Source organism: Thermobia domestica, chromosome 18, assembly GCF_964235325.1.
Source record: "Thermobia domestica chromosome 18, izTheDome1.hap1.1, whole genome shotgun sequence".
Lineage (NCBI taxonomy): Eukaryota > Metazoa > Arthropoda > Insecta > Zygentoma > Lepismatidae > Thermobia > Thermobia domestica.
This window is the reverse complement of record NC_137471.1, coordinates 22,408,977-22,423,792: the sequence shown is the minus strand read 5'-3', so window position 1 is coordinate 22,423,792 and position 14,816 is coordinate 22,408,977. Positions and strand designations below refer to the sequence as shown.

General features: G+C 36.9%; 1 protein-coding gene across 1 annotated transcript in view; it reads right to left on the bottom strand.

Moving 5' to 3' along the window:
• Window positions 1–9,906, bottom strand: part of LOC145675043 (sodium channel protein Nach-like) — a 72,991-nt gene extending 63,085 nt beyond the window's left edge. Inside the window, exon 1 of the mRNA XM_081745408.1 lies at window positions 9,725–9,906. Coding sequence (XP_081601534.1) covers window positions 9,725–9,906 — 182 coding nt within the window. The remainder of the gene's footprint in view (window positions 1–9,724) is intronic.
• Between the last annotated feature and the right edge of the window lie 4,910 nt (window positions 9,907–14,816).

The following is a 14,816-nucleotide window of genomic DNA, read 5'->3' as shown; positions in this document are numbered from 1 at the left end:
TTTTTTTTTTTTTTTTAATGTTTGTTTCACATACAATGTCTAACATTCTTGCAACTGAGTCAACCAATTTTCCATGTATGATGAAACTTGTAGAGGTGGTGGTTGTTTTTACAGAAGCTTTTAGAAATACTAAAGAAATATTCCCTACAAAAATTCCTCCCTGCACATAATTCCCCGTCTCGAAAGAGTAGGCACAACGGGAAGTAGGCACAACGGGAATTACCGTTCTGCCTAGAGATAAGATAATTAAAAATATTTTCTTTAAAGTGCTGGAGGGTCTGTAGGCAGAACGGGAAGTAGGCACAACGGGAATGAACCCTGTTCAACAGGTAAAGTTTTGTTAGTCATAATGTTTGAAAAAACTTGAACACGTTTTGTAGATGCGATGGGCCATTCAGATTTTTCGTGTGAACGAGCACAGGCAAAAAAGTCATTGTTCTTTTGGAATGAAGTTACAATAAAAGACCCCTGATATCCCCTTTTTATAGGTGGCCGAAATAAAACACAATGCCTACATAGCCCTCCCTGTAGCTTTCTAGAGTATGAAAGCCAAGGAAACTGACTAAACCATTTGTATAGAAAAGCACTCTTTCCAGTCACAGCATTTTGTTTAAAATTATACTTTTGGCTAGGTTCCCATGGAGATACTAGGAGATCATACCTGTCAGTGTCCGACAAACATGCCTGGGAATTTAAATCAACATAATTCCCAATATCTTTGGGATCATAGCTGATCGCGTCACTTAAAACATTGTCAGAAAATGTGGAATCAAATTTCGGACATTTGGACTTGGCCTCTTTTACTTGACACATTGACTAGCTACCACAAATGGAAATTTATAATGCTAAACTGGCAATGGATGGTGTATTTTATTAGCATTACTTCTTTATCAGCCGAAAATAACATTCCATACAAAGGAAGTTTGGTAGGCAGGTTATTTACCCAACCTTGAAATATGGATTAGCGAGTAGTCATTATTGGTGACAAGTAGCAGGTCATAGCTTTATGAGTCTTCCTTTTGAATACGGTAAGGGTTGGAGAGAGGGAGGCAATAAATACCGTCTCTTTCCTTGTTTTAACAAAGAAAGCCCGAGCGAGCCAACCCCAAGCCAGCGAACTCATGTCCCCCCCTTTATTATTAAAGATGTTCCGCTTTGCGTGCTCCCCTGGGAAGACACAAACAACGCCTTTGTTCGATTTATAGAGGAAACCGCCCGCTAAATTCAAATATTTACTTTCAATTGCGCACTTGACCCAACCAAAGTCACGTGTTTGTAGGGATTTCATATAAGCAACGCAGAGATTGAGGGAGAGAGAGAGAGCAATGCATATTTTTAACGATGAGTGTGTCTCCTCTTTCTTCGAAGAAGTTTTGGTCACTTGGGAAGACGGAGTAATGCTACCTTGTTTTCCTGACATTTGACTTGGAAGACCCACCAAGAGGTTTAGCAGGTCAAAGTAACCTGTTCTTGAGTGCCAGGAAAACAATTTCAAGATATTGTCATAATAAGTATTTTACATCTATATATTTTACATATATATAACTAACACACAAGTGGAAATGCGTAGATAAGATGTTTTATGTATTTAAATAATATGAAGCTCCAGTTTTATAAACATCCATCTTTCTTTAAATAAATACATATATTTTTTTATTTGAAACAATTACTTCTTATTTTAGGGACATTATCCTGTACTCACTAGATTCCAGGGAGGTCGTTCGACCCTCCCTGCGGACGCCCATGAATGGTAGTGCAGTACGATGTATGGAAATTAAATTATTTAATTTAAGCGGTACAGTTTACATTGTTTACTATTAATTTCTGTAATATGAACGGGCTAAAGTTACAGATTTATATGTAACATTTTCTTTGTATTGTAGAAATTAACGCAAAAGATGATATACGTAATAAATTCGGGAACAAATCTGCTGCTTCCGGTATCACTAGAAGTTTCACTGCCATCTGTTGATAGTTCAATGAAGCTCTGGATTACGTTTTCTGTTAACAGATTGCCTTACCTAGAGCTGGTTTCTGTGTTTCACGGCCGTGTGCACAAACGATGTTCAACTGTTGAACGACGTTCAATTCAATCTTACGTCTCGATCAACTAATGGATGAACTAGATTTAACGTAGAACGGTCAATTTTCGTGGTTATACATCGTTGATCTTGGTTAGTCTATAATACTGAACCAAATTTACTGAACTTAGATTCTCAATAGTGCAACAAAATTCCTTCAACTAGTTGAATTTTGAACTCGTTTAGAGAACTCTAATTTGAACTTCGTTGATACACACGACTGTTTTAGTCTTACTTTTTGGAAAAGTCACACCAGTTTAACTTTAACCAGTCCATATCAATGATGACATCAGCTTTAATTTCTTGGGGGAAGCAAGAGGGACAGACATTTTGGGGGGGGGCAGTTACTTTTTGTATATCGAAATAGTTTTATATTACTTGGCCTACATTACAACACAATTTCTGGAGGGATCGATGCCACCGAAAAGCGCCCTCTGCCTTTCCTCCCTTTAACATTGTCACTGGTCCATATGTTAATCACTTCTTGATGGTACCACCTTTTATGTCTCTGCTACTAATATCCTCTCCCCTTACTAGATTTCAGTGGCGGATCTAGTCTGGAGCCGGAGGGCTAATCCCCCAGTTTTTTAGGTGGCAAAAATGATTTAAGCTATTATTTATATACACGGTGTTTCAAAACGACACCGACAACGTTTGGGAGGTAATTCTTGACACCAAGATAAAACAAAAAGTATAGACCAACCTGGCTGCACAAACGCTTCCTCTTGGAGTTATAGACTGCCAAAAACATGAAAAAATGAACTTTAAAGGTCCGTAGATCCAAAACTATGGGACCTACGGTAGTCGGGATCAAGACTTCACTTAGGAACTAATATGTGCCCTACCCAAATATCCAAGGTCCAGAATCCTGCGGCACTTCCGAACAATTTTTATAGGGGTAGATGGTGAGTACTTCAAATTATATGCCCGTAACCAAACTACATCTATAAAAATTGTTGTGTGAGTACCGCAGGATTCTGAAATATGCATTTTTGGTATTTTTGGATAGCGTACATATTAGTTCCTAAGTGAAGTCTTGACCCGGCTACGGTAGGTTCCTTAGTATTGGAGTTATGGACCTTTAAAGTTATTTTTTTTCATGTTTTCGGCACCCTACAGCTCCGGAAGGAAACATTTGTGCACCCAGGTTGGTCTATACTTTTCGTCTTATCTTTGTGTCAGGAATCAGCTCCCAAACATTGCCGGTGTTGTTCTGAAACACCCTGTATTTTTGAAAGTTTATAGAAAACTCATGACATACCAATTATAGTCTGGGTTTCTGGCTGGCCTCCCCAGTTTTTAACTTCTAGATCCGCCACTGCTAGATTTCTCAAGCTTTGAAAACATTAATGCTTTTAAGCACCTATATAGTATTGTCTAACGTACATTAGTCAACAGCTATGAGCTTCATTAGCATTTCATTTTATTTTACATGGTAACACATTGATCGTCTCCAGTTGTTCGAGGCTATTATTTAAAGAAATACCTCCTTACATTGATTGGCTATTACTCTTCAAGCGAAAAAAAAAATCATTCAATAACGGTCATGCCATTCCATTCCAGGCCATTCCATTGATTAATGGAAAATGTTTTTTATTTGGTTAATTCATTTTGTCCTTGAATAAAAGACAAAATATACACTACAGACATAAAAATATACACTTCTCATATTCGAAAACACAAAACACAGGCCAGAACCTCATCAATGTTGAAAACTTGATCGATATCGATTTGGTGATTCAACAGCTATTAAGCCTTATTTATTTTGTACATAGCTCTAACCAGGGGCGGATCCAGGACGGACTTCTCGGGGAAGCGGTGGGTTGTAATACTGCTACTTAGAGCTACTTTTAAGAGCTCCAAACTCTGGGATGGGTTATATATATATATATATAAATGTTTCCTCTACTGGGGGGCAATCGCCCCGATCGCCCCCTGGATCCGCCACTGGCTCTAACTCCCCTAAGTTCTACCGTCAAAGAAAAATTATATTTTAAAAATTTTCCATCTCAGCGTCCTCGAAAACTATGGTTTCGACACTAATATCGGTCAATTTCGATCATATTTAGATACCTCCTCTCTCCCCTTCCACATGTTGAGGGGCACGGCTGTCATTGTTTATCTCAGCGACACTGAAAACTGAATTCGACACTGATATTGGTAATTTCAATCATTTTTTATCTCTCTCCCTCCCCTCCCTCAAGTTGAGTGGCTGAATTTGGATCGGAAGAGTCACTGTTTATCTCAGTAACCCCAAAAAACTATCGATTCGACAATGATATTGGTCATTTTAGATCGCCCTCCTCCTCTGCCAAGCTGCAGGACTGAACTTGGATTTAAACAGCATCAGAAGTGTCACTGTTCATCTCAGTGACCCCAAAATCTATGGATTCCACACTAATAGAAGTCATTTTCGATCATTTTAAATGTCTCTCCCCCTCCCCTAAGTTGCACCGTCAAAGTAATACAATAAAAAAAAACCAGGCCTAAACCTCATCTATGTGGAAAATTTGATCGAGATCGGTCAAGTCGTTCAAGAGATTAACTGTCACAAACATAGTCACTTTCAATTTTATAATATAGATTCAATGTGAGGAGTCGCCAGCAGACGGTTTTTTTTCTCGTGTTTTTCCAAAATTCGTAGAAAAACTCACTTAAGTTGTTTTTATTTTAAAGACACGTCTGAAAACTATAAAATTTGCTATAAAAATATCAAGAAAAGGCAGGGTTATGCCCGTTGTCCGTTTTTTGGATGTAAGTTCCACTAGAGGCAGAGCCCGCCACTCATCTGGAATTTATTTAGTTCGACGTGTGAAATTCAGTATATTAATTCCTAATTAAAAATAACTGAAAAGATGTTGCAGCGTTTTCGAAATTCTGTTCGTAAGGGGGGGCAAGGAATTTTGCACAAGAGACGAGAAATGAGGTTTTCCGAAAATATTGTACAAGTCTCGTCTCGTCTCGATTCTCACTGAATTCTTTCTCATCTCAATTATCGAAAAGTTTTTCTAGTCTGGTCTCGGAAATTCTTCTCTATCTATTTGATGGATCAGAATGAATTTTGGCCAGAATGTAGAGGATCGAGTTCGTTGAAGAAGTTGATATCTGTATTGACACCGGAAGTGGTAAAAAACAAGCATTTCCGGTTTAACAGTTGATCACTCACAGAGCGTAAACGGTAATGGATAACGAGAAGCCATTTTCTGCAGTCGATTAAGTGTCCCAAGAATACAACTTCACCCTTAGGCCTAGCTTTTTACTAAAACCGGTTTCTACTACAAATTCCGGAATCAATTTCAGTAGAGGAAAAACGATAAAAGATAGCGTGAACAGGTTTCATGAAATCTATTACACGTTCTCAGAACATGTTGTACCATGCTCTCTTCTAACCATCTATTTAAACCGGAAATATCATAAATGAACCACTTACATCAGAAATGAACCGCTTTCACACTATACCGGTTTAACATTGAAGTCTATAGTGTGAAAACGGTAAGCAAGAAAACGATTTTCTGTAATCAATCAAAAGTGTCCCAAGAATATATTCCATCTCCACTCTAATCTCTCTACTAAAACCGGAAGTAGTAGAAATATACTAGCATTTCCGGTTTCAACAATTGAGAAAATATCATGCTATATAAACCAAACTTCTTGACGTAGTTTACACCTAACATTGCCATTTGTTTTATGGTTAGGAGTGCACCTAGAATTTCTTTTATTAGGAGGGGTCCAAGTTTTGGAGGGGGGATCCAATACTAAGTTTATTTAGTATTGAATGGATATTACTCTGTACTCGAAAAGACGATAAGTAATTATAAATATTTCCACTTATATTTTCAAATAAATAAATAAATAAAACGAAAGAACTAGATTGTTTTCATAAGAGAAAGAGTACAGATGAAGTGTAAGATCAAATTTTCATGCTACATCAATCATTTCTCTGTTGAACAATTATAAGCAGCCCATACACGTAAACATATGCCTGAAGAAACAGCCCGACTTGTATGAAAAATGATAAAACCACAGGCAAGTTGATCGTGTATGGCCTCGTTCATTCATGTTAAAAGTTTTCAAAATCTTCTGAAAACATGTTTGATGTTTTTGCCGTTCTGCGTGCATGTTTACCGTGTATGGGCTCGTTCATGCAAGGTGGCTGTTTTATATTTAGGTCCGCCAATCACGACAGCGGAAGAAATCACGTGAGTCTCTCCTCCGTCGCATGCCAAGGTCGTGCAGTTGCAGAAAGAAAAAGCACGCGTTTCCTCGTCCTCCACATTTCTCCAACTACTTTCAGTATGTTGGACAGCACGTTGGTAAAGTCGGGGCCATGGATAAGCGACTATTTTTCCTGGAAGAAGGAAGACTTTCCTCTACCCCCTGTGGCTTAGCAACCGCAAACTGCACTGGAGGTCGCGAAGGACTCAATGATGCCAGATTTCTAAACTGAATGAACTGGTTCCTCTTTGTTTTGAAGGTTTCCATTTCAGATTGTCATATGGGAACAGCTGAAGTAAAATCTTATTTTTTTGTTCAACCTAGACACAACTTCATTATGTTAGTATTCGAAAGTTTTCGATAAAGTGATATGTTTATTTATTGCCCATAAAATATCTGTAGAGAAAATGAGCTAACGAAGTATCTCATTTTTTTAAAACGGATTCTATTTTCTTCAGGATGACATTTTTTTAAAGGAAAAAAAGTATTGACAGGGAAAAATTTACGCATTAAAAGGTATTTATTTTCAATTTCTGCAAGAGCCTAACTTTTGGCGCTATAGTTTACAACTAAAGGCAGGTAGTAGGGTGATTTTCCTTTCTTCCCTTTATAGTTTTCCGATTTTTGCAAGCCATAATAAAATGAATCATATATTTGTAAATTTAAGCATGTTTTTTCTTAAGTTTATAATATATATATATATAAAGAAAGAAGGAAAGACAGTATGTCTTACGTCTTCATCCACGATTGAGTAACAACACAAAAAGAAGTTAAAAGTTAAAACTTTTTTGTATTGTTTTGCAAATTAAAGAAACGAAGAGAAGGAAGTGAAAATCTTAGCTTGGAATACTTTCTCAAAAAATTTCATTCCTTATAGAACGCTTCAATTTATTGTTTATGACCATCAATGTTTTTCACAGTTGTCAGTTGGTAAGTTTAGTTCTCTACTTTCCCTTGAGATTTTGTTCGAAGAGACTGTAGTATGCTGGTGGTGTCTACGTATTTTCTTGCTGATTGGAAATGTTTAATTTCTTTCGGCGGTACCAGATGATAAGCAATCTGGTCCTTCTGGCCAGAAAAGTCTAAGTAACAAATAAAAGAATCGTGTACTTGGAAGTGAAGCAAAGCAGAGGAAGCAAAACACGAAAGTTTCAGGGGACTGAAGGTGGTCGAAGCTAGCCCTAGCTAGGGTCTGGTTTCGATATAAATATTGGTTAAGAAATCCGGGTGATATGTATCTTTTTTATTTAATGCTAATTATTCAACACTTATCCCCACAAAGCATTTAATTTTCTTATTACTAAGTGCAAAAATTGACGTACATTACTCTCAAAAGTCAAGGATATAAAATTACTTAAAAAACGAGAACATTTTCGAAAGAGAGGATAAAGAATTATTTGAGAATGGAGACAAGACGATACTTCTTCAACCTTAACAAGACATCTCCTCTCGTGGACAACACTAGTCAAGTCTGAGTTAAATAGTTTTTGCGCGTCCCAAACCAGTGACCTTACTTTAATCAAAGAAGATCACATATCGGAATAATATAAAATAATTCTAAACAACATTTATTTAATAAAATAAATTTATTTAATATCACCAGTTTATTGGCTTCAATGATGAAACCATAGACCCAGCCCACGTCACTAACCTTAGGATACGTTTTCATGTAAGATACTTGCACTCAATTGAATTACATTGATTTCAATACAAAAGTAAAGTATTTACAGATATCATTCTCAACAGCTTGTTTTCAATTTTATTTTAAGTTTCGGTACTGACAGATTTATCAAGCGAGTGCTAATCAAATTTGCAATTTTGCTGACATTTTGCACTAATCTTTGTTTCTAATTGCCTGAGGATATTTCTTTAGTAAAACTAAAATTATAATATTATAGAAATTGACCCCATTTCCCCTTCTCAAGAACAGATTTTTTTTTAAAAAAGAAGGAAAATCCGAAGGTCGCGGCCTGTAATTTTTTAAATGAGAAGTGTATGTGCTGAATTTTACTCCTTCTTAAGCGAATCCTAACATTCGGCATTTTCTAAACAAATAATCGGAAATTTGAATATTAATACAAACCCCCTCTTTTCTCCTATAGGAGCGAAGTTTTCGCAATCATTGAAACGTGTTTTCTGTTAATTTTAATGAAGAATTTATCCCCTAGTTCCATCTTCTTAACTTCAAGAATTTATGATATATTCTATTTTAAGTAAAAAAAAAAAAAAAAAAGAACTCTCTTTGTCTCCTATAGGACATATATTTTTAAAATTGTTTTATTGGCCCTTGCCTTTTCACAAAGGAATATTCTGTACAAATCCATGTTTCTATCTATAATAGTTTGAGTAAAGTAGTGATGAGTAAGTCACTTTAGATATAATCTTTTTTTAAATTTTAAAATATAATAGTGTATATATCTTTTTAAAAACTCATAAATAATTCGTGTTCAGTTTTGGTATTTTCGCCCTATTTGAATTTTGTTGGCACCCGATCATAACATATTTCTTAGATCACATTTTATTACACAATTCACGAGTCAGTACGTTTCTACTACGGCTTTCTCAATGGCTCTCTCTAGAAGGAAGAACATATGGTGTCCAGACATTTTCAAGAAAAAATGTGACAACCTTGTCCCTCAGCACGTGCAGAAAACACTTTTGTGGTCACTTGTGGTCATGCTTGTGGAAGGAGCTGTTTCTTACGAAGGGTATGGGTAAGGGTCGCTTAACGGTGGCCGCGACTGTACGTGTGTGGGCAAAAAATTCTTTCAAGATGCTTGATGAAAGAAACCTTTCATACATGTTGGTAATGCAAGTGCGTGCGTCTATGGCGCGCTATAGTTTTATTAAGGAAGTGTACAAATGTATGTTGAGTTAGGAATTTTGTTTGAGGGTACCGATCCGGTGGACCACCCCCGCGGATGCACCCCTGTGTATGGTACAGATACGTAGTTGTGAGATTTTTGGTTTTGTTAAGAGTCTTCATCCCGGCGAAATTAAAATACCGCTAATTTTACAGTAATTATATGATATCTTTAAATAGATAAAAGATAATTGAAATATGGAACAAGAGCGCCCTAGGCAATATTATTTTGCATGAGGTACCGTTATCACAAATCACCTAGTGGCTTTGCGTTTTCAGCTGTTTAGAAACGCGAAAATAAATGCCGATTTTCAAAATGGCTCGAAATCGAAAGCAGATAAGTGAGTCGTGATAACGGTTTCTTATGTAAAATAATATTGTCTAGGGCGCTCTTGTTTCACATTTCGATTATCTTTTATCTATTTGAAGATATCACATAATTACTGTAAAATTAGCGGTATTTTAATTTCGCCGGGATCAAGTTCTACAGAGGTATTAACATTTTTTTTTGGGGGGGGGGTGAAACAGTCCAAAGTATTTAAATGAAAAAGAAAAGAAACCTCACCTTTCAAACCAATGCCTGCCTGGTTCACCAATGTAGCGAATGCCATGAATACCTGCTCCTTGAAAATATTCATTGGAGTGCTTCTTCCAGTCAATGGAGCATTTCTTTCTTTTAGTATCATCACTATATTTGTAATTGTAATACTTCAGAGGTTGTAAACTCACTAAATCATTTCTCCACATTGTGACAAGAATACACAACTCAGTAATAGATGTTTCAGAATCATACGTATTTACAGAGAACTGTCTGTACAAGTAATAAAGGACACGACTTAATAGTTAGTTTTCCTTCGATTGAAAGAAATAACCACAATCGTTTCGTGACTTCATTCAATGATGATCATTTGTGTTATTGCATGTCGATCATGCTTATTTTAATTTTTGTAATGCACTTCACTGACATTAGATCAAGATAATCAATACAAAGGGCCTTCTGCATAATTATAATTATCAGTAAGTTCGTCCATGACTTGGAACAATTTATGTTGAATCTGAGTCAACTACTCAACTCAATTGCTGTTATTATTATACTTGAATGGTCGAATGTAGAAAGGAGATAATTTCATTCAAATTGATTTCATGGAAACCAGAATTAGGTTGATTTGTCGTAGTACGTTAAATCGAAGCCAATATCGAGAGAATGTGCAGATGAACAGTTTTCATTGGTGGTTCGAAATCGAAAACTTCCGTGTTCGAATCCCACTACAGAATCTCATAAGATTTCTCTTAGTTTGAGTTCATGTGTTTCAAAGTACAGAACAAAATTCTCTATTAGTTTTAATAGCATTTTTGGTCGCTTATGCTTGTCCCGTACTTTACGTCTTTATGCCACACAGAGCAGGGTCGACTCTACCATATATACGTTCATTTGCGCAGGGCGTCAACATTTATCATAAATATATTATTTAAAATGAAGATTTTTTTGTTAGAAACAGACTTCATGATGATGGTAGTTAAATTTACTAAGCTGACCTCTTATTTGAATACTACAATTTATAAATCATATTTAGGACGCATTAGTTTAAGATCACATGGACAGTGCTCAAGCAAATGATCAAAAAAATCCCAACATGAAAAGTTCATTATTGTCAAACACAAGAACTCAATTCTCGGACTTGGTGGCTCAGTGGTAGAGCGTTCACTTCCGGTGCTTGGGGTTTCTGGTTCGATCTCAGCTCGCGCCGTGTCGAATTTTGGTGGACAAACACCGTACTCGTGGGTTTTCTCGGAGTTCTTCCATGTCCTCCCACTTTCTTCATTCCACCATTTCATTCATTTCTCATAATCACCGTCTCCTTTAGCCTAACCGGCATAACCGTAGGACGTAAAACTTAAATATTTCATTTCATTTTCAATTTTCGGACAGTTGCGAACACCTGTTCCTTTTAGTTAGTTATCACAGTTTTGATATGAAAACAAGTCTTGTCTTCATATCAGGCCCGTCGAGAGCTAACTCGGGCCCCGGGGTTGAGTTATCATCGGCCTCGGTATAAAAACTGGCAAAGCTTATATATTTACTAGTTACATTATGCTTTTGAGAACAAGATCCTGAGACGGATATTCGGACCTAAGAGGAACGGGAATGGGGAATGGCGGAAACTTCATAACGAGGAACTACATAATTTATATGGTTTACCCAACATTGTTAGGGCCGTCAAGTCTAGGAGGCTTAGGTGGGCGGGTCATGTAGCGAGAATGGAAGAAAGTAGAAACGCTTTCAAAGTCTTGACTGGAAGACCAATCGGAAAACGACAATTAGGAAGACCTAGGCGCAGATGGGAGGACAATATTAAGATGGATCTCGCAGAGATAGGAATACAAAGTAGAAACTGGATGCAGTTAGCTAAGTATAGAAATCAGTGGAGAGCTTTTGTGAACGCGTCATTGAACCTCCGGGTTCCATAGGCCATAGAGTTAGTTAGTTACATATACTAATTACATTAATAGAGTTACACTTTGTAATTTACAAAACAGCCTTTTTCGCTTTCCTGCTAGCAAATATATCTATGATATCACTAAAGTTTAGCTGACGGCAGTGGCGGCCGGTGGATTGCTGTTTCGGGTGTTGCAGTACGAATGACCAGAGATAGAAGATATAAACTGGACTCATTGACTAATCAGCATAACTTTAGATGCAAATGCTATGTGACATGTTAAATTAAATAACATTCTGTTTTTAAAAAGTAAAAAAAATGCAGAACATTTTGTCCGGTTTGTCAGCTTTTTAATTAGTAAGTCCATTCTCCTCTGTTTGATTGGAGTAAATTTGTTTAATACATGCTGATTGAACTATGGTATTCCCATTATCAGAAGCATAACTAATGATGATAACCTTTCTTGGAACATTCAATTCCGTGAAAAACGCCTGTCTCCTTTTGCTGAAGTCATAGGTACAGTTAATATTAATTTCAGAAGCTTTGTAGATTCACTAAATAATTTTTCTAGATTATTGCGAACAATTCATTCTAGGAAACGCAGTCCCTGACAATGATCTAATTCCTCTGCAGCATAGATTGAAGACAGTTCGTGGCGGAGATTAGTGTTATGAAAAAATTTAATTGAACACACTTTATTCACAGTTTATCTAGAAAATAAAAAAAATGTGGAAATATATCTAAGGCAAACAACATTGCTCCCATAAAATGTTCTGTGAATTTAAATCGGATTAAAAAAAAAAACTTTTGAATTGCCCTTTGCTTGTTTTGTCTGCCTTAATTGCAAGTTTTCCTCAATGGAGAGCTGGGGAAATTGCTTTTTTTTATTTTTTTTAAAGTTATTTACAGAAGTAATGGTATAGAATTCATTCAGAATGTGTAGGTTATTTACAGAATTAGAGCACACACAACTCAAACAAATCTAATAACTAAAAACCAAAACAGCTGATTCAGAAAAAAACAACAGTTGATACAAAAGAGGTATATGAATCGCGAATGTCACATATACACCAATCCACACACGTACGTTAAAAAAAAAAAAAAAAACCTACATTCCAAATCATCAGTCTTGGTTGTAAGCAATACGCGATGAAAACAATACACAGGGTGAGCACAGAAACAGTACCTGATTTTAAAGTGCCATATAATTAACATTTAATTGAATATTTACATGAAATTTTGTACAGAGCTCAGTAAACTCAAAGTATTTTCCCATCTATCTTTTCAGAATCCTAGTTCTGACCAGGGCAGCTAGAGGGTAGTAACATCGAAAATGGCGTTCACCCCACAGCAACAAAGCTGGTGCGTTTTACAATTTGCAAAAACAAGCAGATTTGTGAGAGTGCAGCGTGATTTCAAACGACAATTTAATGCTGATCCATCCACACACAAATCCATTATGAAGTGGCATTGAACGCCTTTGTGATCAAAGAAAAGGACATTCAGGGCGACCTCCAGTCTCCGAGGAAACTGTGGAGCGCGTAAGAGCAGCCTTCGTACACAGCCCACAGAAGTCTACACGTAAAGCTAGCAGAGAGTTGCAGATGCCACAAACAACAGTAAGCAAGATCTTACGCAAGCGTTTGCGGTGTTATCCGTACCGACTGTAGTTGGTTCAGAAGTTATAGCCACAAGACAAGGTAAAGAGCCGTGAGTTCTATGAGACTATGCAAAATTTCATGGAGGACGACGGAAACTTTCTGACGAAGATCATTTTCAGCGATGAGGCGACATTTCACTTAAGTGGAAAGGTGAATAGGCACAATGTAAGGATATGGGGAACCTAGAATTCTCATGCAACTGTAAATGTGGAACGTGACTCACCGAAAATTAATGTTTTTTGTGCAGTATCAGAGCGTCGGGTGCACGGTCCGTTCTTCTTTCAGGAACAAACAATTACAGGTGAAAGTTACTTAGCATTGCTACGTAACTGGTTGATTCCGCAACTTAGTAATGCAGAGATAGACGACTTCGTTCTACAACAAGATGGAGCGCCGCCACACTGGCATCGTGCTGTACGCAGGTTTCTAAACGAGAACCTCCCAAACCGATGGATAGGGCGCTCTGGAGTCAATGATCAAGTTCTTTGCAAGTGGCCTCCAAGATCACCTGACCTCACTGTTTGTGACTTCTTTCTGTGGGGATTTGTGAAGGACAAAGTGTATGCACCTCCACTACCCGCAACTCTGAACAATCTCCAAAAACGCATCAGTGAAGCTGTCAACTCCATCACACCAGATATGCTTCACAACGTGTGGTTGGAGGTAGATTACCGCCTCGGTATTTCCCGCGTTACAGGTGGCTTGCACATCGAGTGTTTGTGATTTCAATTATTGCTACAAAAACTTTTTGAGTTTATGTATCACTGTTCAAAATTTCAGCAAAATATTCCTTCGCATATTAAATTTACACTAATTTGACACCTGGGACTGTTTCTGTGCTCACCCTGTACTTCCACATGAGGCGAAACAACGCTTATCAATGTCATACTTTCTGGAGAGCAAACTTTGGAACCCGCCAGGTGTAGGATCAGCATGTACAGTAACGAAAGAAAGTATTCTTCAGTTGTCAAAACTCTTTTCTTAATAACTCGGCAATAAATTAACCTATTACAGTACCGATTTTGGCAAGTTATAAAATTACTATCCTATGAATAACAACAAAAAGATTCAAATTAATTCATTTGTTCCGACTTACTGGCAAAACAAAATTTGTCAACTGTCAAATACTTTCTTTTCCGTGTGTACCATACTTACATATTTAGAAACGTATAACTCATCTGTTAGGTTAAAATCTATCTAACCATTTAAACATTTACAACTGATTAACCGATGAAGAGTATTATTTTTAAGTTGGTGAAAGGAAGAAATAATAGCAATTATATAAGCAAAACATTGTTAAGATGGCAGTGGGTGCGGAGCGAAGCAAACTTAAATTTAGAAAGACCCCATACAACGAACGTCCGACTTGAAGATAACAATATACACCGGACAATATATTCTGCATTATTTTCCTTTCTCCTAAAACAAGACAACTTTCGCTTTCTGTTAATTAAAAAGAAACCGTAAAAATTTGGTTTATACATTAATTTTATATATCTGAAGCATAAAAGCACGCACGGATAATTTCTACGGTCTCTGCTATCTATTTACTTCCGTC